The sequence below is a fragment of the Phyllostomus hastatus genome, unplaced genomic scaffold, assembly GCF_019186645.2.
Source record: "Phyllostomus hastatus isolate PE091 unplaced genomic scaffold, TTU_PhHast_1.1 phas_scaffold_129, whole genome shotgun sequence".
NCBI lineage: Eukaryota > Metazoa > Chordata > Mammalia > Chiroptera > Phyllostomidae > Phyllostomus > Phyllostomus hastatus.
This window is the reverse complement of record NW_025334009.1, coordinates 9,708,627-9,736,621: the sequence shown is the minus strand read 5'-3', so window position 1 is coordinate 9,736,621 and position 27,995 is coordinate 9,708,627. Positions and strand designations below refer to the sequence as shown.

At 51.3% G+C, this 27,995-nt stretch overlaps 1 protein-coding gene across 3 annotated transcripts; it reads left to right on the top strand.

Moving 5' to 3' along the window:
* The first annotated feature begins 8 nt into the window (after positions 1–8).
* On the top strand, positions 9–27,995 carry ENTPD3 (ectonucleoside triphosphate diphosphohydrolase 3). Of its 3 annotated transcripts, none has more exons than XM_045856944.1 (11): positions 9–106; positions 746–847; positions 3,984–4,111; positions 7,570–7,687; positions 16,289–16,439; positions 18,521–18,680; positions 19,630–19,863; positions 23,337–23,606; positions 23,779–23,889; positions 24,307–24,444; positions 26,641–27,995. In XM_045856944.1, the coding sequence occupies exons 2-11, from the start codon at positions 808–810 to the stop codon at positions 26,878–26,880; spliced, it is 1,590 nt and encodes a 529-aa protein (XP_045712900.1). In that variant the 5' UTR covers positions 9–106; positions 746–807; the 3' UTR covers positions 26,881–27,995. The 3 variants fall into 3 exon arrangements, with proteins under 3 accessions (XP_045712900.1, XP_045712902.1, XP_045712901.1); XM_045856946.1 differs by having other exon boundaries at positions 66–106; positions 752–847; XM_045856945.1 differs by lacking the exon at positions 9–106 and adding an exon at positions 282–328.

Genomic DNA, 27,995 nt, shown 5'->3' with positions numbered 1-27,995 from the left:
CGCCCCGCCTCCCCGGCGCCTCCGCCGTAGCCTCCTGCACGCTGTCCGCCGGCTGCCACTGCGGCAGCTCTCCGGTCGCCTTCCTCGCGTCGGCGTCCGCGCGCAGGTGAGGACTGGGAATCCCGCGTCCGATCCGTTGGAGAAGGAACGGGAAGCTTCGTGAGGTTGAGAGCTGGGAGGAAAGGAAATGGAATCAGATTCCGCAGAGGGCCGGAAGGGGGGACCGAGGGACGCGAACCCCAAATCTTTGGCGGCGAAGGAGGTGGTCCCTGCCCTGCCGGGAGAGGTGGACGGGTCTTTCCCGAGCGCCCCTGCGGGGTCTGGCGAGGTGGGCGCTTAGATGCTTGTGGCTGCGTGGGGACCGGGGCCTCCCGGGTCCTGGGGCGCTGGCTCCCGGGACCCCAAACCCGCTCGTAATTGTTTCCAGCCAGGAGCTAAAGATACCCCTCTGGGGCTTGGAAAGGCGGCCCCAGGCTCGCGGGCCACGACCACACGCAGAAACCTTCCTTGCTTGTGTGCTTTGGAGAAATCCCTGCCTGAGCCCTGTGTGTGTTAGTAAGGGCTGGGAGATCTCTTCCTCCCAGGGTGCTGCGTGCAGGTGGAAAATTCTGTGGGAAAACCTAGGCTGATTTGTGAATATTTATTTTTCAATGTAAAATTTCAGCACGCCCGTTTCTCTCCTTTCTCTCGCCTTTGGGGAGGTGGCTCTGGAATTTAAGCCCCAGCTTTGGGTCTTTCTCTGAAGTTCTAGGCGCCTTGGACACACATCGTCATTCCGTGCTCTCTCAACCGCAGCTGGGCGAAGAGATGTTCAGTGTCCTGACTCGCCAGCCTTGTGAGCAAGCAGGTAAGTATCTATCTCAGCGGGCAGCCAGTGCGATTTTCTCAAATCACAGGAGAATCCCAGCTTTAGCTCCCGGTTTCTCACCCCGTCCCCTGCAAATGACTGTTGAACGTCTCTACTCAGTTGCTCACCGGCTTTCCCCACAGGCATTCCTCGTAGGAAAGTAATGCTTTTCATCAAAGCTACACTAAACAAGGACTAACATGCATGTTTCGATTAAATTGTTTTTCCGGTTTGCATAATCCATTAATTTGGCCCTTGTGGTTTCCCTTACCCAGCAGCGGGTGAGGTTGGCTTTAGAACAGTGTTGATTTTTGTGATGAACTTTAAAGCACCTGGATCTTCCCTCTATTTCCATTCAAGCGTTGCTGCTGGCACAGCACCTGCAGCCTCCCACGACCCCCACCCCCACCAGGGGTCAGCATCGTGGCACTGGTGCAGGACTCACACGCATGCACACACACGCACACACACACACACACACACACTCTTCCTCTGCCTGCCTCTGGAGCACTGTTTGCGGTTGCTCATGTGAAAACCCAGAAGCCTCTCCACTCTGAGGTAGGCACTTTGTAATTACAGTGTTTGTCCGCCCTAATGATATCACGCTCTAGGCCCTGTTCCCTAGCTGAGTCCTGGGCTAGTCCGTTTTGCTTTGCGATAGATTTTTCTGCTGGAGCAAGGATTTGCTTAAGTTAAGCATAGTTTATTTTCTTTTTTCTTTTACCTAAAAACTGCTGAAGCTCAGAGGACTTGGGAGGCCAGCCGGTGGCTGTGGTTAGGAGCCTGCTTACATATCAACCCGCATCCCTCCTGTGGACAGATGTTCTTTTTTTCTTTAAGATTTTTATTTATTTACTTTTAGAGAGAGGGGAAGGGAAAGGGAAAGAGAGGGAGAGGAACATCAGTCTCTTGCATGCCCACAACCTAGGCATGTACCCACACTGGGAATCGAACCAGCAACCTCTGGCTTGCAGGGCGATCAATGTCCAATCCACTGGGCCACACCTGTCAAGGCTGGGGAGATGTTCTTTAGTTTTGCCCCTAAACTGGGCCTTTTTCTTTTCCAAAAGGATATGATTTTAGGATAGTGGGGGCAATTTATACCAATCTTTTATTTTTTTTTAAGGGAAGTTGTGCCTAAGGAGCTGATTTACTTTGGTTTTCAGGTTTTCCCCAAAACGCTTTGGAATTTTAACATATATATATGGTAACATCACACATGCAGACTCTTGTTACACTCCTCCCAAAGGACAAGTTCAACCTGGCAGATTAAATCTCTGCTGTGTCCTGTTAGGGGAAAAAAAAAACCCTTAAACTGACACTGCCGTATGGATTCTTCAACAGCTGATACCAGCGTTTGCCTCTGCGGACAAACTGGTTCCTGGTGGGTTCACATGCTTTTTTCCCGAATCACAGATAAGTGATCCAGGACCCCTTCAGAGACTCTTAAGGTCAACTCCGTGGTGGGTGGCCCCGCCTTCAGTTGCTACCACAAAGGAGTCGTGGACAATGAGTCACTTTGTGTCATTTTACACAGTCGGGGCTCCTTCTGTGCAGGCAGTCCCCAGAGCTGGGAGTGCCAGTAGTCAGTGTGACCACTGCAGTCATGGTCAGTGAGGGTTGACACAGTGCCGTCCATCGGTGCCGTGTCAGTGTCCACTCCCAGCCACAAGGTAGAGGCATCGGGGTGTTACATGACCGCCACCTCTGACGGCAGGAAGTGCGCGTGGCAGCATCTGCACAGCAGGGGCATCAGATGGGGCGGAAAGAAATGTCATTGTCCCACGTGGGTCCATGAAGACCTAAGCCAATATTTGCTCGTAATCATCCAGTTGAGCGACATCCGTTTAAGTTGAATAAGGAGACCTGGTTCACTATAGTCATGAGGTATTACTGCAAAATGTAATATGTACATACGGTACATATTATTATACAATACGTGCAGAATTATATCATTATCTTTATTCAGAGCCCATCTAGTTAAGAGTGTTCGTGTGCTTTCATTTACTTATTTATTTATTTAGCTTTTAAATGGGTGAATATCACTGCCATGTTATGATTAAAATGCAAATACCAGAGATTACACGGCTCCTTTTGGATGGGACGTGCGGCCTGGGGTCCAGTTAGTCTTGGTTAGGGAAGATGCAGGTGGCCTGGAGCCGTCACTGCAGCCACAGGACACTCGCCCGAGGGCGGGTTCTTCTGGGAACCAGACACTTGAGAAATGTGGGCATGTTATCATTCGCTCTACAGGAAGTCATCACGTAGTGAGTCATGGCTTATGTCTGAGGTAGAGTACCAATTTCTTTTCATTCATCTGAGATTATTTTAAAAGGTTCTATTCACTCATTTTTAGGGGGGAGGGAAGGGAAAGAGAAAGAGGGAGAGAACATCAATGTGCAGTTGCCTCTTGGGCGCCCCCTACTGGTGACCTGGCCCAGTCACATGCCCTGATTGGGAATCAAACTGGCGACTTTTTGGTTCACAGGCCCACACTCAACCCACTGAGCTACACCAGCCAGGGCCTGAGATTATTTTTAAATGAAATAATACCTTTAATAGAAAACCCATATTTTTGTAATCTCCATGAAAACCAATGTTGTAAATTATCTCAGGGACAACCAGTAATACACATAACATACTTTGAGAAATACCAGACAACTAAACTACACATACCTAACAACTAATATAATACAGTATAAGACTAATATATATAAAAATACATTTAAAATTAATACATGTAAAATATGTATAAAACGAATATAAATAAAAATAATGTGATGCTATATGAAACTACCAGGAAACTGTATAAAACTAATAGATATAAATATATATAAAACTAACATATGTTAAAAATATAAAAAGCTAAACAATGTAAAACTAATATAATACTATATAAAACTAAACGCCTAAGAACTGACACTGTGCAAACATGGTTTAGTCCAGTCTTTGGAGGAAAGATAAGTGGGCATCAGAGCCCAATTTCTTCTGCATCTTAGAAGCGTGGGTCTCACTAAAGCCAGAGGCGGGGGCTCCTCACGTGGGTCTGCACCCGGCCCCTGGACCCTACGAAGAAGGCACGTGCCCTGTTCCCACTGCCCCCTCCTGAGTCTTCTGGGTCTCCTTCCCGTTTTAGGCCTCAAGGCTCTCTCCCGAACTCCGGTCATCGTCGCCTTGGTGGTCTTGCTTTTGAGCGTCGTGGTCCTGGTGACCGTCACACTCATCCAGACTCACCACAAAGAGGTCCTTCTTCCAGGGCTGAAGGTCAGTGTGAAGGGACTGGTGTTGGAGGGGAGAGGCGGGCTCTGGCATCGACTATCGTGAAGCCGTGAGTGAGGAGAGAAGGAGAGCATTTTCCCCACCTACCGAGGGAGGTCCTGGCCGGTGACAGGAGGGCCTGACCCCCTCTGCTCAGGAGGGAAGAGGAGGGAATGGATGCAGATGCAGGAGAGTTTGTTGAATTGGGGGAGGAGAGTACCCTACAAGTTAGGGGGAAGGCTAGTACCACTTAGACCCCAGGAACTGGGGCCCCTGCCCTGAGCCCCGTATTTCAGAAGGGCCACCTTTAGCTTGCACTCCAGGTTTACGTCCCTTTGTGGGACATAAAGAGAACCTACCCATCCAAAGCCATGCTTCTCCTTCCAGAATATGCTATGGTGCCTGGGACTGCAGAATCCAGGGTCTGTACCACCGGCGTGAGGGGAGGCAAAGGGGCAGCTGCCTGCAGGGAGGGTGGACAGAGCACGGACATGGGGGCCGAGCTGTCCTGCTGTCTGCAGTCCATATACAGGTGCATGAGGCTCTCAACCCCATGACGCTGCCGGGGCAGGAAGAGCACAGGTGGATGGAGAGGGCAGGGCAAAGCCTTCACCTCTAAAGTCGTCCCTCAGGCCCTCCGAGTGAGGCTGGTTAAGGCCATTGCCAACTGCTGCCTTGCACTCCTCCTGGGAGGTAAGAGGGAAGTCCTCTGTTCCTGCTGGAGCAACTGGAGGAGGAACCCGAGTGGAAAAAAGCAGATCCTGAGGCAGGTGCAGGACACAGTTGAAGGAGGTGCCCGCCCGTGTGTGATGCTACTGTTTCAGGTGGATTCCCCTAACTAAGACGTGAGTGCAAGTAGGTCACCTGAGGATGGCCCAGGAAGCACAGGCAGGGGATGGGGAGGGGAGGGAAGAGGGAGGGCAGCCGTAGAGGGCCTGCTACTCAGCTGGTTGCCCCGGTGGGCACCTCAGTCCGGCTGGGGATGCCGGGAAGTCATGCAGAGCTCGCTTCAGGGCTGCCCTCTGCCGAGTGGCCTAGAAACACCTGCCTCCCAGCTGTCCCACCAGAGGGTGTGTTTACACACCAACTGCCGTCAGTCGTCAGGTGAGAGATGCTCCCTGGGAACATTAACTCTGGCATTTCTGGCGTATCGTGTCCTCGGGTGGGCGCAGGCCGCTGGAGAAAGCCTCCAGGCAGGTGGAAAGTGAACGGCTGGACATTACGTGGTAAGGCCTGAGGGACAGCGGGCAGGGAACCCTCAGCGACAGTTTCATGCAGGTACAATTATTGCCACCCCCCATTGTGCAGAGGAAGGGACAGAAGGGCCAGTGGCTTCCCACGGGCACACAGGTAGAGCAGGTATAGATGGGTATAGAAGGAAGAAAGGAGCAGAGAATGTTGGCCCCAAGTAAGCATTTGGAAGGACAGGACCACACACCGTCTCCGAGTGGCACACAGTCGAAGACAGGCTCTGGCGTCTCTGCAGGGCCGTGCCGTCAGACCCCGGTCACGGCTGCAGGGGGCAGGCGTGGTCTAGCAGTGGGTATCGGCTCACAGCGCCCTTCCGCCTCACTGGGTGGATTCCTGTGAGAGAGGACAGACGTTGCCCCGCCTGGTGTGGCTTGGGGGTTGGGTGTCGTCCCTCCAACTGAAAGGTCACTGGTTCAATTCCCAGTCAGAGCACATGCCTGGGTTGCAGGCCGGGTCCCCAGTTGGGACACGTGTGAGAGGCAACCAATGGATCTTTCTCTCGCACATCGATGTTTCTCTCCCTCTCTTCTCCCTCTCTTTCTCCCTCCCTCCCCTCTCTCTACAATACATAAAATGAAAAAGAAAGAAAGAAAAGGCAGATGTTCCGGGCCAGCTGGACCAGGAGGAGGAGGACAGCCTTGGAAGGGAAGGCTGCCCGTGGGGCTCTCCTCGGGGTGTTGAGAGACCCCTTTCCCGGCGCAGCATGTGCCGGGGCAGGCAGGGCGGCGGTGGGGTGCGGCTGAGTGGTCACCAGGGCTTTTCCGTGGTCTCGTTTGTGTTTTCATGCATCGAGCTCTGTTTTATTTTGCGTGTGCCTCACAGTTGGTTATGAGCCCCGCTCTGAGGGACCCTGGGGTGTTCCCCAAGACCCTTGTGAAAGGTCATGATATCTGGCAATTAAATCCAACCGGGGCTTGCCTACCCTTGGTTCATCTGAGTTTAAAAGCAAATTGATAAAACTTAGTCGGGGTCCAAATGTCCCCTTGTCATTGTCCCTGGTCTGCCCTGCTCTACGAGCCGGAAGTGTAAACACGATGGCACGCTTTGGCTTCTCGCCGAGGCCCCCACTTGCTTATCATCATCACGTCCAACACCTCCCTCCTCCCGAGGCTTCACTGTCCCCACCTCCAGCCAACGACTGTCCGGAGGCCCCGCAGTTTCTCCATCCAGTATGACCAAGGCCGCATTGCCGCTGCCCACGCAGCCTCAGGGGTGGCTGCGGAAGAGGGCGGGGCCTGCATAGACTCGGGGCTTCCAGGGCGCAGCTCCTCTGGGGCGACCTGTGCAGGTCACATTCGGTCCCCACGTGGGGTCACTCTCCCGTGCTCGGCCATTCCTCTCCAGAGTGCGGCCGCTGGGCCCAGCTGTGTTGAAACTGTTCCCTTTGAATGCTTGTCAGGTGGGGCCATCGCTGGGGTCTCTGATGTCTGTGGCCCACTCAGCTTGCCTGCAGACCCCGCAGGCCCGCCCCTCCGAGAGCGAGAGTTGGGCAGTCGATTTCTCCCTTTCCAGAAAGCCCTGGCCCCTTGCTCAGCTGGGACCGCCTTCTCTCCAGCCAGATCTGCACACCACGCGACCACGAGCTTAGCTTTCGAGGGGCTTTGTGTCTGCACAAAGCCAGTCTGTCGGGCCACCTCCGGCGCCTTCTTTACTAGACGATCGGTCACCCTGTTAGACGCGGTTCCCTTGGAACTCGATGAGCGCATGGGGGCTATGAGTATCGGTTTGGGACTCTGTTAGACCCAGGCTTGACCCCAACTCTGTGACCTGGGGTGGTTACCTCTGGGAGCCTCAGTTTCCCCACCTGTGAAATGGGGACGGTGATGACAGCTGCACTGTCAACGCACCGATACCAAAGCATTCTTGCTGTGCTTGGCACGTTATAAGTACTCGATAAATATTCTATTCTATTCTACTATTCTATTATAGTACGAGTGATGATGGTGATGATGATGATAGTAATAAATCTAAGAAAGCCGGTCTTATGACCTTTGCTTTTGCTCTTGCCAGGAGCTCATGTAGTCCTTAAGTTTCGGACCATGGGGTCCCTAAGGAAGACTGTCACTTTGGGTTAAGTCACTGAGCATATCTTTGGTTCCACATTCCAGCGCCGTTCCTTCCTGACACTGCATTAGACAGAGGGTGACGTGCTGCGTCTCATCCCAGTGTCAGCCCAGCCCGTGTCTGACTCTCCCTTTCCCCCTTCTGTTTAGTATGGAATCGTGCTCGACGCCGGGTCCTCCAGAACCACCGTCTACGTGTACCAGTGGCCCGCGGAGAAGGAGAACAATACCGGAGTGGTCACCCAGACCTACAAATGCAGTGTGAAAGGTAGGGCCCAGAGTGGCTCTGGGAGGCCCCGAGGGAAGCGAGGTCGAGTCCTGTGTCCTTCGGAGGCCTGGGGTGGTCGGTCCGAAGACGCTGCCTGGACTGGGTGTCCGGGAAACACGAGATCTTATGCTAGTGCTGCTACTTAGCGGTGACAGTGACCTTGGGTGAGTCACTGCCCTTCTCTGGGCCAGTTTTCTCATCTGCAACACGTGGAGGTTTGGAGGGCATGTCAAGAACTGTGAATGGTCTGAGATTTTGCCCTGCCCTTCTTTCATGGATGCTGGTGGAGACACAAGATTCCTGGGTCCGAAATAAAGGCTAGCCCTGGCCGGTGTGGCTCAGTGGGTTGAGCGTCATCTCACAGACCGAAAGGTCACCTGTTTGATTCCTGGTCACAGCACATGCCTGAGTTGCAGGCCAGGTCCCCATCTGGGGGCATGTGAGAGGAAACCAACTGATGTTTCTCTTGCACATCAATGTTTCTCTCTCTCTTTTTTCCCTCCCTTCCCTTTTCTCTAAAAATAAATAAGTAAAATCTAGGAAGGAAGGAAGGAAGGAAGGAAGGGAGGGAAGGAGGGGGGAGGGAGGGAGAGAGAGCGAAAGAAAAGAAAGAAAGAAAGAGAGAGAGAAAGGAAGAAAGAACAGTTTATTATTCACAGCAACAGCAGCAGCCGGAGTTTCAGCTGGTTTTGCTACGCTGGCTCTCCAAGGATGACGTAAGGAGGGCCGGGCAGGACCCACCCACGCGGTGGGTTGTGTTGCAGAAGAGAAACCGGAGATCAGGGAGTCTGAAACTTTCATAAAGGACACTGAGCGTGCCGTCCTTTTGCTCGGGCGTGCAGCCTTTCTCTGTCTTCGGAGCCTGTTTGCAGTGCAAACATCCTCGGCAAAAACGATCCAGAACAAAGCCAGTCAGTGCCTGTGCTCGTAAAACAAGCAGAAACACGAGAGGCTCACCGCACATTGTCTTCCGCAGGTGTGTGTGCGTGGGGGAGGGGTGCGCGGAGGGAGATGGATGACCCGGCAATGAATAGGGGACGCTCTGTCCCAGAACAGTTTCCTTACAGTCCCTGAAACTGTGAATTTCTTACAATTCTCGCGAGTCACAAGATACTCCCTATTCTTGTGTTCATTTCTCTGTCCACCATTTTCAAGTGTAGAAACTATCGTGGCTCACAGGCTGTACAAATAAAGGGGATGAACTTGATTTGGCCCGTGACCTGCCACGCCCTGAAACAGAACACAGTCAACATCGTTAATGACCCTCCGCACAGCTGCCTGCCTCCCCCACGACGCAGCCTGGACTTGACGTTAGCTGTTTCCTTGTTCTTCTTTATAGTTTTGTTCCTATGTGTTTAGTTTTTCCTGGTTTTGAAAATGAAGTTGAACTTGTATTCACTTACACAGGAATCAGACAGTTGTTCCTCTGTGATTTGCTTTGCTCGCCCACACGGGGTTTTAAGATTCATCTGTGTTGATATGAGTAGCAGTAGCTCATTCATTTTTCCCTGTTAATGGACACTTGTGCTTTCCTGGTTATTAATAAAGTGGAGTATCTTTTTGTATATTTATGACCCTTTCTGTTTTCTGGGAAATGCCTGTTCATGTCTTTTGCTCATTTTTCTACTCAGTTGCTTCGCTTTCTCGTATTGATTCATTGAAATTCTTTATACCTATTCCGACTATGAATGCTTTTCTGGCGTGGTTATTCGGTTGTTGCTAATATCATCTCACAGATCATGGGGTGTCTTTGTAGTCTCTTCATGATGCCTTTTGATGAATAGATATTCTTCATTCTTACGTAGGTGCATGTATCAACCATCTCCTTTATGGTTTTCTCTTTTGTATATTTCATTTAAGAAATTCTTCCCAGTCCTACGGTCATGAAGATATTCTTCTATCAGAAATTTTATCATGTTGCCTCTAGTTACGTGGTCAAGTCCAGTGAGTGCGTGTGTGTCTGTGTAAGCCTTTTCCAAAACCAGTCACTTCAGAGCACTCTGATCCTTGAGGTGGCCTGGAACTTCCCCATTCGCGTGCCCTGGATGGGTTACAGATATACTCACAGGATGACAGGTTCGAGACTCCGCACTAGTCCTCCTACTGCTAAGTATCTCCTTCGTGTCTCTCAATGAGCTGCTCAAATAGTCCCGTCTCTTGGGGGTCATGGCATTGAACCAGCTGAGAGGCAGACTTGGCCTTTCCCCGCAGTCTTCCTTTGAAGACCAGGGTGAAGTCTGCTCATCTGCCCTCCCCCGGAGGGCATCCTGGCACTCGTCTATCCTGATGCACAGGTGTTCCAGGTTAGGATTTCTGGAAGCAGGTGCTGAGTCAGAGGTAGGGATGTAAGGTCGTTAGTTACTGACCCACCTGGAGCAGGCGCAGGTGAGGAGAAGGAGCTGACATAAGGAGATGATGACGTGCAACGCAGGCCTGACACAGCTTCAGCCAGTCAGAGTCACCCTTTGTTGGGTGAAAATGGCCTGAAAGGGCAGCCCTGTCACCTCCAGTCATTGGATGTTGCTGTCCTGAAAAGAGCAAGACAGAGAGGTTTGCCTCTCTGTCGCTGAGGCAAACCCTGAGGCTGCCAGCGGCTGGGACAATGCGTCTTTATTTGACGGGTGTCTGTGTGGCACCTCTCTGGACTCATCCCAACAAGGAACTCAGGTGTTTTCTGAGTACTGCATGGCCACAGGTCCCAGGGAGCAGCAGCTTGCCAGAAATCCCGTCTCTGTTCTCCTGACGCCTGAGCTCTTCCTCAGCTCCGGGCAGGAAAGAGGGCACCAGGAGGCTTGTTTACAGGAGAGACCACCCTTTTCAAGAAGAGAGGAGAGCGTAGAATAGTGATTAAGACTTCACCTCATCCCTACTGCGTGAGCTCCGGGAAGTTATCTAACCTCTCTGAATCTTGACCCCTCCCCTCTAAAAGCCACGCCTAATAATAGTGACGCCTCTCCCATAGGAATGATTTGAAGATTAAATGACGGTGTATGTAAAGCAGGTAGCAAACGCCTGGCATACAGTAAGCACTCAATAAGTGTTAGCTACTATTAGTCATGGGGCACCACACTTTAGAGCTCCTTGGATATTCTCGCCATCAGGTTGCTCTGCTCCATACGTACAAGATCTGTTTAGACCCTGGAAAGCAATTTAGCCAAGTCGGTCCTGACGTGCCTGTGACCTGCAGGGAGACGTGAGATGTCCTTGAGAAGGAACACAGGCGGTCCCCCAGGGGTGGGGGCCCTCGGCCCACCCAGGATGTGACTTAGGGCAGGAGCAGGGTCACGGAGCCCACGCCACACCCACAAGGAGATCTCCCCTTCTTGGATCAGAGTAGCCTCCGTGAGCCATATTTACCCTGAATGACAAAGGACCACAAACTAAAGCTTAATGACAGAGCTGGAGTTCGGCTCAGTGTCATCCTCTCAAGGACATGTTGCTGCTCCAGGGATAATTTGGGTTTCTGGTTTCTCAATTGCAAATTTCCCCAGGCCTCCCCCATCCGTCCGAGTGGGGGCTGGATGCGTGCTTGCCCAGCGGTGTTTCCCAAACACACAGGCCCGCAGAACGTCATTTCTCGTGGGACTCCCTGGGGGTCTCCGTCCTCGGTGGTGGCTGCTCTTTTCCGGGAGTTCGCCAGGTGCTGGTCGCCGTGCAGGTGGCAGGAGCTCTGGCTGCTGGTTGGAAAGCCCTTCCCCGGTGGGCACTGGCCCCTGGACGCCCTCCTCTATTTTGCAGTGTGCAGAGCTCAGGCCGGCTGCTGCCTTTTCCCACGAGGGACATTCACATTTTCCCTTTACACCAGTGCTTAAAAATGCTTTAACTCTGCTGGAGCCTAAACGTAGTCATCTCTATCGAAACACCTTAATGAGCGGCCTCAAGGAGCAGGCCGCTTCCCTGTTGAAAGCATCCTTTACTTAGGCACATTTTTTAAAAGATTTTATTTATTTATTTTTACCATGGGGAAGGGAGGGAGAAAGAGGGGAGGTGAAACATCAATGTGTGGTTGCCTCTCGCGCGCCCCCTACTGGAGACCTGGTTTGCAACCCAAGCATGTGCCCTGACTGGGAATCGAACTGGCAACGCTTCAGTTCACAGGCTGGTGCTCAATCCACTAGGCCACACCAGCCAGGGCTGGAATAGCAGTTTTAACTCTCTGTTCTTGGGGTTGAGAATCTCACTATTCCATGAGCTTATGAACCCCACCTCTTTTTCACTCCAGGAGGCTTAAGGGACCTTGTGCAAACAGGCCCTTTGGTGACATATTGGGACATGCTAAGTGTTGACATTCTAGCAAGGCCCCTAAGCAGTCCCTATCCAGAGGCCAGCTCTAGCAGAATGGGTTTGGTTTGCTCCGGCTTGGCCTACACCATCCCCTTACTGTAGAGTTGTATTCTGATTTGAAAATCTCACTCTTTGAGTCAATTATTCATTATAAATATTTACTGGGAGGCTTCTGTTTGCCAGTAACATTTCTCAAGACTGGGACTTCTAAAATAAAGCATACAGTCACTGCTGTTATGGCACTTACACCCTAATGAAGGAGAGAGATGATGGATGAACCGATGTGCAGTACGCCAGGGAGAGTTCTGTGCAGAGAAAGGAAGCCAGGCAGGGGGGCGGGAAGAGTGACCAGCTATCTGAGACCTCATTGGGGAAGAGCAGAGAGGTGAGGGTTAAACAGGGGCACAAGGGAGAGGGTGAGCCCCGCAAAGAACGAAGGACGCCCTGAGCAGAAGGCAGGCCAAGCGGAAGGGCCAGGGGCGGGAGCGGCTCGGCACTGTCCAGGAAAAGCAAAGGGGCCCCTGTGCTGGGGCAGAAGGAGGAAGAGGAAGAGAGGAGAACCAAGAAGGAAGCTGTAGCCAGGCCAGCTCCTTCAGGGCCTGAGGTGCAGTAGGGCCTTGGCTTTTACTCAAATGAATTTTCTGCAAAGTGTATCTGGAAGCCATTAGGAGACTCTGATCAGGGAACTAACTCATTTTCAAGGGTCCATCTGTTGCTGTAGACACACAGGCAGGCTAAGATGAGGAGCAGGGAAACCAGGGCCATTAGAACAGTGCACGTGACAGATGATGTTATGAGCATGTGGCCCAGACCGGCACGTCTCAGCCCGAGGCGATTTCGCCCCCCAGGGAACATTTGGTAATGTCTGGGGACATTTTGGGTGGTCCCATCTGGGGTTGGCGGTGCTGCTGGCATCTAGTGGTAGAGGACAGAGATGCAGCTGAATGTCGCACAGTGCCCAGGACAGCCTCTGCGCAGAAGAGTCACCTGGCCCCACCTGTCAGCAGGGCTGAGAGGGAGACACTCTGACCTAGAATGCTTCCAGGGGATGTGGGGACAGGTGGTCACATTCGAGGGGCATTTGAAAGGAGAGTTGATGAGACTTTGCGACAGGTTGAACGTGAGGCATCTAGGTCGATGGTGCCTGAGCATCAGCTCCGACCTGAGTAGCTGTGGGTGACAGTACCACTTCCTGAGGGGGGGAGCCCGGGAGTGGCATCAGCCAGGGACATGGCAGGGAGTAAGGAATTTGGTTTTGGACATAGTGACTTGGAGGTGCCCATAAACCATGTACGTCAGGGCTGGTAAATTTTTCCCGTGGAGAGCTAAATGAGCAGCCCTGGCCCGATGGCTCAGTTGGTTGGAGCATCATCCTGTACACCCAAAGGCTGTGGGATCGATCCCTGGTCAGGGCACATGCTTAGGTTGCAGGTTTGATCCCCAGTTGGGGCACATATAGGAGGCAACTGATTGATGTTTCTCCCTCTCTCCCTTTGTATCTCTGTAAAATCAATAAACATACCCTCAGGTGAAGATGAAAAGAAGAGATCTAGGTGATACATATGTTTTTACCTGTAGGCCATAGGTCTCTGACATAACTATCTACCTTGGCTGCTTGAGCATGGAAGCAACCATAGCCAGTCAGGCAGACGAAAAATGATTTCAAGAAAGCTGTATTTCTGGACACTGTCCATGCTTAATGGGCTATACTCTAAGGACAAAAAGAGCTTTTTAAAAAAATCTTAAACTGTTTTCAGAGATCACCTGGTTGGTGGTAGCGCTGCTACTGTCATACTCAGACTTGTGTACGGATTGTGAGATAAAGCAAATGAGTTACTGAGTGGGAGCGCTACCACTTAGGATGGGTAGCAGAGAAAAAGCAGATAAAGATGTCAGAGCAGGCACATACCTGGGTTGCAGGCCATAACCCCCAGCAACCGCACATTGATGTTTCTCTCTCTCTATCTCCCTTCCTTCCCTCTCTAGAAATAAATAAATAAAATCTTTTAAAAAAGATGTCAGAGCAAAGAATTTAAGTAAAAACGTATAGTTCTGAATTAGAAGCCCCAATAAGAAATGCATGTCTTCTGCTCTTGAAATAAACTTTTCCCTGGGTCTGCCCTCTCAAAAAACATACAGTGAGCACCGCAGCTTCCAGATTTGGGCACTAAATACCATTGCCCAATAAAAGAAACCGGGACTCCTTGGAGAAATGGCTGAGTCCAGGTCTGAGGCAGGGAGTGTATAAGGCCGTTGATACGTCTTATCATATCAGAAAGCCAAAATGCTCTCAGAGTTTCTGGGATCGTGTCAAAAAGGTTCAGCGGCCAATTGAAGGAAGCTAATAAGAATAATAACTAATTAATCAAAACACATGAACTATATCTTGCAATGTGTGTGTTCCTAAGATAGAAAAACAAACAAAATCCCTGATTGGTTCCGTTAGGAAGATACGGGAGCTGCAAGTTCTATTTTTAAGCTGGTAAATAAAGGGACAGAATCAAGCCCGTCTCCTGCCTTCTCTGGACAAACCCAATGAGGGGGTAACCACGTGGCTAATGAGGGGGAAGTTTTTCTCTTGTTACAGCGTTTCAGGTGAAAAAGTGAAGCAAGAGAGGTGGAAGTAAAACATCCTCATTTATAGGCCCTCGCAGGCTAACGGTCCTAAGCGGTGACCATGGGTCCCTGCACCAGAAGAGAAGCGAGCTCACACTCCTGCCTCCTCTTACTGGGAGCGCACGCCGGCCCCCGTGAGCCCGTTTCTGAAAGAGTGTGAGCCCAACTCTGGTGAAGTCCTGGCACCCAGTTACCAACTTCCGGGAGAAAGCAGGACCAAGTATCAACATGTTCAGTGAGGCTTGGGGATTCAGCCAGCAAATTCCAGGCTGTGGGGAACGCTCCAGGACACATTAAGTTGGGAGGGGAAAAATATTGAATTACAAGGAAAAAATAGAAAGAGAGGGCAGAACCTATAGGTTAGAAGAGACTTAAGAAGTATACCAACCGATGGCAATGGATGGAATTTATCGGGACTCTAATTCAAAGAAACTAGATAGAAGGAGAGGGATGGAAGGTGGGAGAGGGAGAGAAAAAATATGGCCAGGGAGGAAATGTAAACCTCAACTAGATAATTGACTATATTGAAGGATCATTTTTTTAAAATTTATTTATTTTAGAGAGGGAAGGAAGGGAGAAAGAAAGTGAGAGAAACATCAATGTGCAGTTGCTGGGGGCCATGGCCTACAACCCAGGTATGTGCCCTGACTGGGAATCGAACCTGCGACGCTTTGGTTTGCAGCCCGAGCTCAATCCACTGAGTTACACCAGCCAGGGCTTATTGAAGGATCATTTTTAACTCTTAAAGGTATAATAACGGGATGGTGGTTGTGCGTCTTTCAAAGAATTGTTGCCTTTTAGTGCCACATACCGAAACACTGGCAGAACGAAATGACGCTGTGTCTGCAGCTTGCTCTGTGAGGACGGGGCGGGCAGGGTGCAGGGGGAGGACGAGGAGCTCGTTGTTGAAGCTGGGAGGTGGGGGCACGGGTTCCTTCTGTTATGCTCCTGACTTCTATTTGTATTTGAAATTTCCAAAATGAGAACTGTTTTTGCAAAAGTGCATTTATTAAGGCAGCGTGCTATGGGAAAAAGGATAGACTGAGGCTCGCTAGAAGATGAGGCCTGGGTATTTTTTAAATGAAATCTATTGACGTAACATGGGTTGGTAACTTTATATAGAAATTTCCGGTGTAAACCGTATAATTCAATATCTGTGTAGGCTATTGCATGCTTACCACCAAAGTCTAGTTTCCTTCCATCGCCATACATTTTACCCTTTTACCAATTGAAGGGCTTTTTCGAAGCAGGTTAATTTTTTTAAAGATTTTGTTTATTTATTTATTTTTAGAGAGAGGAAGGGAAAAGGAGAGGGAGAGAAACATCAATGTGTGGTTGCCTCTTGTGCGCCCCCTACTGGGCACCTAGCCTGCAACCCAGGCCTGTGCCCTGACTGGGAATTGAACTGGCGACCCTTTTGCAGGCTGGCACTCAATCCACTGAGCCACACCAGCCAGGGCGAAGCAGGTTAATTTTCTAACCTGACTTATTTTCTTTCATCTTTATAATTCCTTTCATCCATATTGTGGGAGTTGACTCATCAGTGTGACCACCTGGGACCTAACACACCCACCTGTTTTCAACGCCCCTCCTAAAACCTACTGATTTCCAAAGCCGATTGTTTGTTTTTTTTATGTGAAAGTTGTACTCCTCTTGTTGGCTCCCGGGGATGCTAAGAAGTCCTGACTGCTTGCTCTTCAGGCTCCGGGATCTCCAGCTACGGGAGTAACCCCCAAGAGGTCCCCAAAGCCTTCGAGGACTGCATGCAGAAAGTGAAGGAGCAGATTCCAGCCCACCTGCATAGATCCACGTGCGTTTACTTGGGGGCCACGGCCGGCATGCGCTTGCTGAGGTAAGGACGGGAAGGGCACACACAGGAGCCCCTCTGACCAAAATAGCCAAGAATGTGCCGGGCCTCGCCAAGAACGCAGCTCTCTATTCCTGGGAACCGACCCAAGAGGAAGAAAGCTCATATTCTGCCATAAATGTAGGCTTTCCACGGTGGGAAACTTTTCGTCGTTCTTTGCACACCCCCAGAGAAACAGTCCTGAAATCAATCCCCTGGCCAAGTTAGATGAGACCTCTGCTCCTGGGGGGGTTACCTCGAGTTGTTTAGAAAAGTAGAAACTGGTTTGGACACCTGGGATTTTGACATCTGTGCACAACCAGCCCCACCGAGTGCCTCCCGCAGCCGCATAGCTTGTACTCGTGTGCACACTGTCGCTGAAACGTGCTTTAAAAATCGTGGCATTTCTGCACCTCGCCGCATTCAAAGCCTGTGGAGTTACTGTGAAACAAACATCTCCCTTTTGGTCAAGTCAGCGGCGCCTTCTCAATGTGCAGCCGGGACTTTCAGGCTAGTGGCGTTGTCTCAACATGCCTTGATCGTCATTTTATTCTTGTGGTATTGTTTGACCTTGAAATAAAAGAAAAGTAGTTAAAAAAAAACCCATAGAACTGAAGTGTATCTATGGTAGAAGCTGCTCCACCCTTTAAAAATAAGGCTTTCTTCCCCCGTAATGACACTCCCTCCACTTGAAAGCCGCTTTTTCTGTGACCCCAGTAATGTGAGGTGACAGGTGTGGGCATGGAGAAAATGCAGAGGAACAGACAGCGCCCCTTTAATGTGATCATAATAATAATAATAATAATGGAGTTCTCTCCGCTGGACTGGGCCTTTTTCCTGCTGCTTCCCCACCCTTGTTCGGCTCCTGCGTCCCTGCTGACCAAGTAGAACTTGGAAGAAAGTCGGACTTCTCTGCTCACTCTTGGAAGCTGGCGCGTGTTTCAAAATGACTGAGTTTCCCTGAAATAGAAATGATACAGAAAGTCCTTCCCTCCGCCTTTTCTTCCTCCTGGAAACAAAGAACCCAACTTTTTCTTAGTTGCTTTTTCTCCTCCCAGTCCTCTGAGTGAGAAATGATTGTGAGACTCTGTTATTCGTAGCCCCGGACTAGCCCAGTGGGATAGAAAGTCAGCGCTCGGGGGAAAAAGTGAATGGATGTCCCATTTAAATAAATTATTACCTCCTCCTTGTAAAGCTTTCTGATGGGGATCCGTTTCTTCTGAGCATCCAGCTGATATTTAAATTGCTGGAAAGGTCAAATATTAAAAAAAAAAAACAATGAACGAGTATCATCCCCGACGAGAACCGATAACACTAGGAAGCCTCTGAATTACTTTCCACGCGTTGGTAGCTGGCTGCCAGACTGGCTTTCTGTATGTAGCGTTGCTGCTGCTGCTTCAGCCAAGACTGAGCCCATGCGCCTGGCATTCTCAACCCACGGACGAAAGGGAAATAACGTCCCAAGGGAGCTTTCCCCCGTGGGGCAAGATGGCGGCACGTGAATGGGAGAATGAAACCCCACGTCACGGGTGGTGTCAGACTGCTGTGTTGCCACCCTTCCGTCACGAGGAAGCTCTCCCAAAGAACGACGCAGGGACAGCTGGACACTCACCCCTCATCCCTTCCCCACCTTCCCCACCTCCTCATAAGCTCCCCTTCCTTCTGGCTAATGAGGGCTGCTTTTCAGGGTGGTGTCCCCGAGAGATTGCTCATGCCGCTCCTATGCCTGCCCCAGCCCCCTTTCCTCTGCTCAAATCAGCCAGAGCAGCGGGGGTTAAGCACAAGGCTCTTTTGATGAGTTGGTTGCTGGAGAGGGGGACGGGAACAGGTAGGGGAGGAGGGAACAAGTGGTGTTTTTACTGGGACCTGTTTTCCTGCTTGGCAGGCCGACAGGTGACAAGTGCACCCTGCCTTCCCTGCCACCCTGGAAGCCTCGGCCTGCTGAAGGGGCTGCCGTGTGTGGCGCACATCCGCAAATCGTCCCTGCCAGCCTCAGGGTCGGGAGGCTCACGTGTTCGCCTGGGGGAGACTGTTTTAAGGCTCTGCTGTCTGGGCACTCAGACTCTGGTGTTCTGTGCCTTGCATAGGTTGCAAAACGAAACGGCAGCTAACGAAGTCCTTGCGAGCATCCGAAACTACTTCCAGTCCCAGCCCTTTGATTTTAGGGGTGCTCAAATCATTTCTGGGCAAGAGGAAGGGATATATGGATGGATTACAGCCAACTATTTAATGGGAAATTTCCTGGAGGTGCGTGCAAACAGATGCATGGTTTTTATTCTTGCTATTCGTCCCTTCCCCTGTGGGTGGCAGCTTCAGCAGAGGTGCGGCCAACAGGGACACCTGTCCTGTGCCATCCCTGGTGTGTAATGCATTCGGGAAACACCCGGGAGACAATCGCTAAGAAAAGACACAGACAGCCGGTGCCAAACCTTGGACCCTAAGCAGAAGCAAATGCACAGGGCAGAGGGAATATCACTTGACGAGCTGATGAGATATTGGGGGAGGGGGAATGGGAATCCAATGATGGGCGATGGGTAATCTGAAGGGCAGCTGGAGAATGACTCTTCTAAGATGTCCCCGAGCCACCTGGAATTCACAGAGCCTTCAGGCAGTCTGCCTCCCCAGGTCTCGGTCCCCAGGTCTCCTTACACGGCAGTCCCCACACTCCCTTCTCCTTTGGCACAGAGGAAGGCTGACTCCAAGGGACAATCGCCCTGTTCCAGGGGGCATACACTGAGGACACTCCCCGCATCTCCAGCCCAACATCGATTCTGTTCCTCCTCAAATATATTTTTTAAATTTTCATAATTGCCAACACTTAATATTTTAGAAATTTCACAGTTCCAGCTTCTCCTGACCTCACCCCCACAAACACTAGAAGTGCTGGCCACAGGGGACTCACATTCCTGCATAACAACAACCAACTGGAACAGAACGTAGCACATGCACTCCCCGGTTTGCCACAGTCCCCACCATTCCCTATTGTCTACACCTAATCTACTTGGCTCAGGAGTACTGCCCAGCCCCTGTAAGCATTTCAGCTCAGCACCCCTGACACGGAGGAGAGGTGTGGCCTCGAATGCTTCCCAAATGTCCTAGTTCGTAGCAGGAAGAGACGGGTCTTGGGTGGAACACCCTGGGCAAACCGAAATGGCGTCTTTGGCCTTTCTTCTTGCTTCCTTCTCCCACTGTGCAGAAGGACCTGTGGCATATGTGGGTGCGTCCCAACGGAGTGGAGACCACGGGCGCCCTGGATCTAGGCGGCGCCTCCACCCAGATATCCTTCGCCGTGGGAGAGGCGGTGGAGCGGAACACCAGTGACATTGTGCGCGTGTCCCTGTACGGCTACGTGTACGCACTCTACACGCGCAGCTTCCAGTGCTATGGCCGCAACGAGGCTGAGAAGAGGTTTCTGGCAATGCTCCTTCAGGTACCTGAGCCGGGGGGAGCAGGTGTTTCCTTGGGGGTCTTAGCTGAGGGCAGGGTGCCCCGCCTTCCGGGGTCTGTCCTTTCCAATCCACTTAGAAAGTGGATGAAAACAACAGCGTTTTCAGGTTCGTTTGCATGCCCTCTCTCTGCTGCGTTCGACCACTTCCAGTGTATCTGAGTCCGAATTCCGAGGAAATTCCAGAGCTCCAGATGTTTCGTAAACACGATTCAAGTCCCAGGATCCCTTTATGGGCACAAGCCATTTTAAGCCCGTAGCTAAATAAGCCTGAGAATCTTGAGACTCCCCCGTGTTCAGACAAAATAACCACAGCGCCCATGAGAGACATGCTTGCCGTCCCCAGGCTCGGCCTGCTGGTGGATGGGCCTATATTAGGCAGGCTCCATCCCTTTATATGGTGGGACGTGGGAGCCACTGAATTCCATCATGTCAGACGGTGGTTCACACGGTAGCTGTTCCCCGGCCCAGATGGCTGCTTCAGGCATCAGCTCTGCGGCTGGCGCTGCTCTAAGCTCAGTGTGGTGCAGAGTGTGTCTGCGAGTGCTAGCTCCTCGAAGGCCGCCCCGGCCCCAAGCTCCAGTGCTCCGAGGACACCCACCTCACCATGGCTGAGAAGGGACGTTGAAGGGAAGGGGCCTTCACCACCCAGAGCGGCGTGAGGCCAGCCAGAAGCCCCAGATCCTGGCTTCTGACGGGAGGGACACTGCCGCCTCTCTGACCTCCCTTGGTTACTAAGGAAGGGGGCAGCATTCCCCCAACACGGGCCTGCGCTAACACTGGGCGGACTCACAGACGTGGGGTCAGCAGACTGTCCAGACCCACGTGTCATGCAGGGCGGGGCGTGAGGATTCAGCCTCCAGCTCCGGTCCACCCCCCACAGTTCTCTCCCAGCCTTGCACAGGACAGGCTGGGGCCTCAGGACACCTGCACATGACAGGTACAGGCGGGAGTGGCTGAGCACTGCCCGGAGGACCGAGCGGAAGACCCCACAGGCAGCCTTCAGCTACTCCTCACTGCTCCGGAGACTCGGGGCCCACCCCAGACTCTCGCCTTCCCGTGCTCCCAGCCAAACCAGCCCCAAGGGACCCCAATCCATTCTCCCCAGCAGCGAGGCTTCCAGCACCACCTTTCCTGTCCGCTGGCTCATCAAAGTATTTTAGCCGACACACCTCCTTCCAGGAGAGAAGCTCTAGGAAACCCTCTTTTCTCTACCTCCTTTTATCTCTGGCAATGGTTGATGCTCCAGTGCTTGGCCCTGGGGGTTGGGGGTGGGGTGCACGTGGACGAGGAAGGAGGCACCTGGGAACTCCAGCAGGAGAGACAGGTGAAATCTTCCTTCTCCCGGGGTGAGTGGGGGTCAGAGACTCTAACCTTTTAAATTTGGCTGGCCCCGAGTATCATACTCCACCCATCTGATCTCCTTTGGCTTTGAAACCACAAGTATCCAGGTGTGAGGCCAGGACTGGGAGCAGAGTCATGAGACTCCAGTCTCTCCCTGTGGACAGTCAGCTCACCGGGACGGGCCATCTCTCCCATGTGCCTGGTGACCTCTAGATGCCCAAGAGGGTGGCTGTGCCCTGGGTGCCTTCTGACTCTGTGAGGGAAAGGACTGAGGGGTGACGAGGATCACCCACAAGCACACGCCCAGGGCTGCCTGGCCAATACCTCCATGATCCAGATCCGCACTGGCAAGACCGACCTAGATGGTTCACGCAGATGATTACATCGTGAACACTGGCGGAGTCAGTGCCCCCTGCCTGGGTTCCGTCTCCTCTTCTGTAACAGCAGGGTCTGCACCGTGTGGTGAGGACACCTGGATAGATATGTCGCCAATTATCCACTTATTAACAAGCCTCCAGCCACCCCAGGGCTCCCGCCTCACTCTGGTAGCACGGGAGACACTAGGGACAGGCTTTCGCTTTCTCTCTTTCCTTCCTTCAGTAAGATTTTTTTCCTTTTGTTTTTAAAGTAATATGTGTTCAGTATTTTACTTCCGTCAAGATTTTCCTGCAGCGAAAACAAGATGATTTAATGGCTTTGCCATCAGAGTTCAAATCCTGTTCCATTGAAAGGAAAGTTTATAAACAGAACCACATACACTTAGGAATGTAGCACAAGATAAAGGGAACATTATTTTTTTTCACCAGTAAGTAAAAGATTAGATAGTCATCGGGGACAAATAAAGTGGGCTCTCTACCACAATCTGTAGACCAAATAAGTCACAAACAGATCAGAGATTTATATGTAAGAAGGATGTTTGTTGCAGTGTTGTTTGTAATGGCGGAATGACTGGTAACCACATAAGTTTCCATCCAGAGGGAATTTCTTAAATAAATCACAGTTGATTTGCACAGGGAAGTTCTATGCAGCTATTAAAAAGAAGAGGCTGTCTAGTCGGAGAATAAACGGAAAGATATCAGAGATGGATTTTTAAGTAAGAAAAACAAGGGGCAGAACAGTGTGTAGAGTCCTACCACGTATGGTTTTTGAAAAAGAGCCAAGAAAAGAGCACACACATTTGCATATGCATACGAGCAGCACAGACAAAATCTCTGGTAGAACACACAAAAACTGGCAACAGAGGCCACTTCTGGCGGGGTTGGGGGGATCCCGTGAGTGGGAGGGGTGAGGGGGAGGCAACTTTCACAATGTGTCCATGTGTCCCCTTTGGGCTATTTTGTCAGGTGGACAGATAGCACTCCATTCCAAATGGCCGGTTCCGCTCAGCATCCCTTGTTTTCTCATCGAAATGTTTTCTCATTCTCATAAAACCTGCGTCATGGCGCTGTCCTAGGGGCCAGGTCAGGTCCTGGGGACGAGAGCCTGGCCTGTGCCTGGTGCAGGTCACCGTCCCCCCCACCCCACTGCCGCTTGAGTTGTTTAGACAACTTGGGAGTCGCCTTCAAGTACCCACTGACCGAGAACGGCATGTTTTCCATTTCGCCCTTAGCATTAGAGAGTAGCAGTTACGAGAAATCGAAAAAAAAAAGTATTTGGTCCTTCACAAATTAGAAAGAGTAATTTCTAATAGCTCACCCTTTTCTTTTTTAAAAGATTGTATTTTTTTTTTTTGCCCTGGCTGGCGTAGCTCAGTGGATTGAGCGTGGGCTGCGAACCAGTGTCACAGGTTCCAAACCAGTGTCACAGGTTCGATTCCCAGTCAGGGCACATACCTGGGTTGCAGGCCACGGCCCGCAGCAACCACACATTGATGTTTCTCTCTCTCTCTCTCTCTTTCTCCCTCTCTAAAAATAAAAAAAAATAGATACAATCTTTTAAAAAAGATTTTATTTACTTTTAGAGAGAAGGGAAGAGAGGGAGAGAAACATTGATCAGTTGCTTCTCCTACATCCCTGGCTGGGAATCAAACCGGTGACCTTTGGCTCTGCAGGACGACGCTCCAGCAGCTGAGCCACGCCAGGCAGGGCTCTAACAGCTCCCTGTTGTCCCTACAGAATTCTACCACCAAAACCAACGTCATCAACCCCTGCTACCCTCGGGATTATTCCACCTCCCTCTCGGGGGGCCGCATATTTGACAGCCCGTGCACAGAGGATCTGAAGCCCGGAAGTTATGACCCCAACGACACCATCGCTTTCGAAGGAACCGGGGACCCGTTGCTGTGTAGGGTGAAGGTGGCTTCCCTGTTTGCCTTCAAAGCTTGCCATGGGCGAGAAGTCAGCTGCTTTGATGGTATTCAGCCGGGAGTTAAAGGATCTTTCGTGGTAAGAGCAAAAACCACGGAGAGACTACCTTTTCGTCCCATTGAGTATATATTTCTCGGCTTTCTGTTTCTCTTCTGCTGACCTGTTTCCCCACGTCTGATTCCCGGCCCTGCAACCCCCACCGTCGGTCCCGCTCTGAGAGCTGATGCCCTTCCGTTCTGCCTCCTCCCAGGCCTTTGCCGGCTTCTTCTACACAGCCAGCGCTCTGAACCTCACGGGCAGCTTTTCCCTGAACACCTTCAACTCCAGCACCTGGGATTTCTGCTCGCAGAGTTGGGGTCAGGTCAGTATTAAAGAGAAAGGGTCAGTAGCAGTGCAAGACGGCAGTGTGGAGTATATTCCATTTGCACACACACGCACGCACGTGTGTTCTGGATTTCGCCTTTCTGCTGTTCTGCTCCGAACCCCATGAAGTGGAAGCATGAGGGACCCACACCCACGGCCCGGATGAATGTCTGACCACAGGCGCAGTGGTGAGAACGGTGTCCGGCACACGATACGCACTCTGTAAACTGAGAGACTGTTCTTACATGACGTTGGGGAGGGATATTTTCAATATTATGTAGCTGCATTATTTTATCGTACTTTTATTATGAGATTCTGGGTGGCACGACTCTTTCAAACAGGGCTGTTGACCTGCGGTGTTCCGAAATGTGCGTTTTCCAACCTGCCTGCCTGCCCTCCCCTCCCCCCCCCCCAGCTCCCGCAGCTGCTGCCCCGGTTCGACGAAGTGTACGCCCGCTCCTACTGCTTCTCCGCCCACTACATCTACCACTTGCTCGTGAGCGGGTACCAATTCACCGAGGACACCTGGCCGCAGATACATTTTAAAAAAGAAGTAAGTCGGAGCACAGATCTTTTCCTCCTCTTCCTCTCAAAAGTGAGGTTGGCGTGGGTGCGTGTGCAAGATGAGCCTGACCCGTTGGAAGCTTCCCGGGAGAGGTGGTGGGGAGTCCAGAGGAGGTGGTGCCCGCAGACCCTTCCCCACGAGGAAAGGGTTGGAAGCTAGGACCCCGGGGCTCTGAGTTCTGTGCCGGCAGGACTGCTGCCCTCACCCCCACATTCCTGAGCATTCAGCACTGGGCCAAGGACCTGGGTGATGCTTAGTGAGTGTTTGTTGAGTGAATAAACAGATGAAGGATTTGAGACTTTTCATCCCCGAAAGAAGCTTCAAATAGAACCATGTTAAGAGAACAAGGAAGATAGTAACTAATTGCCCTCCATTTACGCAGTGTCGGCCTAGGAGACCAGCTCTAGAGCCTGGGGGATTAACTAAGAATTTTCTCCCGGAAGGAGCCTGAGGCACCGTATTTACTGTCCAGTGTCCGCGATGGGCCACAGCTGGAATCACAGCTGTCCCCCAGGTGACTGGTGACGGGCCCAGGTCCCCACTTTCAGGCTGGGTCAGCCCTGCAGACCCACGCATCCAGCACTGTGTTCCCTGGGTCTGGGGGCGTGGTCTGGTTTCCGGAACAGCAAGTGGGAAGCCTGGAGATGTCTGGGGTCAGTCTGTTCAGCATCACCTCTGGCGGTAATTAGGTTGAACCCATCAACACCCGACATTAGCCTGTGACTGTCTTTTGCATAAATAAATCGGATCACGGACAAGGAAAGAAGATGTCTGGAGACATATCGGGACTGTTGGTGGCATGTCCTCTCCAGGCTTCACCCCGTGATCTAATCACTAGAAAAGTGCATTGTGGGAATGGAGAGAGACTTTCCATTGAATACCAGCCTGGACATAACAGACTTCTAGGTTTCAGGGTCCTTTCCTTTATTCGTGAAGAATTTTCTCTCCAGCCAAATTGCTATGCAAATGCGAGGGCACAAAAAGACTTCAGGAGATGTGCTGCACAAAGACTGAATGTCAAAGTTGTTTTTGGAGGAGGTACTTCAATGAGAATAGAAATAAACCCAGGAGACGTTATAAAAACACATGAAGGAAGAATAAATGATGTTGTGGCTTAACATGTATATTTTTTTAAAGGAAAACTAAGAACCCCCCCCCCCGCCAAAAGGTGAGAGAAGAATACATCGATACACCAGAATAATCCAGAATTCAACTATAGCCCATGTCCAATGTGATGGGGACAGGTAGGACACAGGACAGAGGACACAGGGACATAAGAGTGGCCAAAACTGCTCACTTTTAAAAGGAACACACACACACACAATTTTTAAGACAAGAAAGGAAAAATAAATATAGGAAGAGAACACTAATTAAAAATTTAAAACTAAGATATTAGAAGTCCAAATATATTGCTAATCACAATAATCATAAATGGACTAAATCTACCAGTTAAGAAACAAACAGTGTCCAGACTGGGTTTAAAAAAATCAAGTCGTGGTTTGCAAGAGAAACCCTTTAAAGAAATACTTAGGCTTTTCACACAAGGACACAGAAAGATGGAAAGTTAAAAAAAAACTTTTTAAAATGTCAGACAAGCTTCACCCAAAAGAAAACTGGCGTAGCTCTTTAATATCTGGGAAAAAAATAGTCTTGAAGGTAAAGAGCATCATTCAGGAGAGAGAGGATTACAATATAACGCTGAAAAGTTCAGTTCATCATTCAAATTGCAAATTTGAAATACTTATCCATCTCATAAAACAACCTAAAAATGCGTAAACAAGAATGCATGGCACTAGCAGAAGAAACTGACAGAGCCAGTTTCTTAGAAACCAGTCCTTGGTTCAGTAAACGTGCATTACCCTGTTCCTGCAGCTGCCGACACTTCCGTACCCCTGACAATAGAAAAGCTTTCACTGTTGCGAACTGTGCCCTCATCACACTTGGCTGTGACAAGCTTGTGAGGGGTAGTTCTGACTTTCTCCGCAGGGCTGGAGGGAGGCTCTCTCGACCCTTTGGGGTCCCAGAGACCTGGATTCTAGCCCAGCCTGCCATGTCTGAACTTGGGCAAGACCTTTGACCTCCTTTCCTGTGTGTGTTCCATGCTGGTGACAGTGGTGGGCCCAGGTATGTTATTCCCACCCTGTCCCCGGCCCCAGGAGCTGAGCTACCTTTTGTCCTTCGCAGGTGGAAAACAGCAGCATAGCCTGGTCTCTGGGCTACATGCTCAGCCTGACCAACCAGATCCCGGCTGAAATGCCCCTGGTCCGCCTGCCCCTGAAGCCACCAACCTTCATGAGCACCATGGCCTTCTTCACGGGGGTGGCCTTGCTGAGCCTGACCTTCCTGGTGGTGTACCTGTACATGTCGTCCAGGAAACAGCGGCGCTCCCAGCATGTCTTGGACCACACGGTGGATTCCGAGTGAGCCTCGAGAAGCAGCTTCCGGAACCGGAGGGCCACCCAGACCCAGCCTGGGCGGCACCAGATAGTGCAAGTGAAATGCCTGTCTGCGGGGAACACAGCCGAAGTCAAGTACTTAGGTCGTGTGCCCCCTCAGATACCGATTGATGCCAAAGCACCTCCTGGGGAGTCCCTCAACTGCTCTGTGCACCTTGCTCCTCCAGGGACGCCGCCCTCCGCTCGCTGGCCGCCTGGGAACAGAGAAGACAGGCCATCACGGTCAGGCTCTTCTTTCCAGTGCCCAAGAGGGAAAGTAAGCCGAGCCTAAGACAGTTGGATGCTGAAGAGCTGACCTCAGGGCTCCTTCTGCACTCTGTTCGTCCTCGGACGCGCTGTATTCCTCCCGGCGAGTCTGGGAGCTGCCAGACACCCACGCAGCATTGGACCCAACCCTGTATCTCGTGTTGTGGCTTTCTCCCGTCTGTCCTTAACCGAGACTTTCCTCCAGCAATCCCATCCACCTGGCGCTCCCTCAGATCGTAGGACACAGTCTTCGGGAGAGAGGACGCCTCTACGCCAAAGGACGGTGGCCACGGCCAGCTTCTGTCACGCAGGCAGAACCTGAAGGACAGACGCACAGCAGGTCTCCCAGAAAACTCCTGGCCATTTTCAAAGTGGGGTTCCCACTCACGCCGCTGGTCATTTGATCGCAGCTGAAGTGTGTAGCACTTTCTTCACCTCCCTTTCACATTGCTTCTGTTGTCCCAGGAAACGTTTACTCCTGGCGAGGGCGTGGCACCCCAGCCATCCTTGGCTGGGCTTTTGTCCCCAGCCATCCTTCCGTTGTTAGCATGGGTATGCATTTTGTCCACCGTCCCCACAGGTATACTTGATGCTGTCACAACACCTCCTGCTCCAGGGTCTGCCTACCAGTTACTCACCTGCGTGGGGTAGACCGTGCTGCGTCATAACCATAGTTCTTGACTTTGGGGAAAGGAAAGGAAGCTGCAGGGACGTTTAACGCTGAAGTGGGGTGAGAAAGAACTCCAGCATGTCCAATGGCTACCAAGTAAAAATCAACATGCTTTCAGATTGTTGTTTGGGAGCTTGATGTGGAATAAAGGACTTGTTTTATTTTGA

Excerpts from the sequence above, each read along its gene's own strand:
- ENTPD3 (XM_045856944.1), top strand. The coding sequence starts at position 808 with ATGTTCAGTGTCCTGACTCGCCAGCCTTGTGAGCAAGCAG. Across the intron at positions 7,688-16,288 it reads CTACAAATGCAGTGTGAAAG|GCTCCGGGATCTCCAGCTAC; the intron begins GTAGGGCCCAGA and ends CTTGCTCTTCAG. Across the intron at positions 19,864-23,336 it reads TTCTGGCAATGCTCCTTCAG|AATTCTACCACCAAAACCAA; the intron begins GTACCTGAGCCG and ends TTGTCCCTACAG.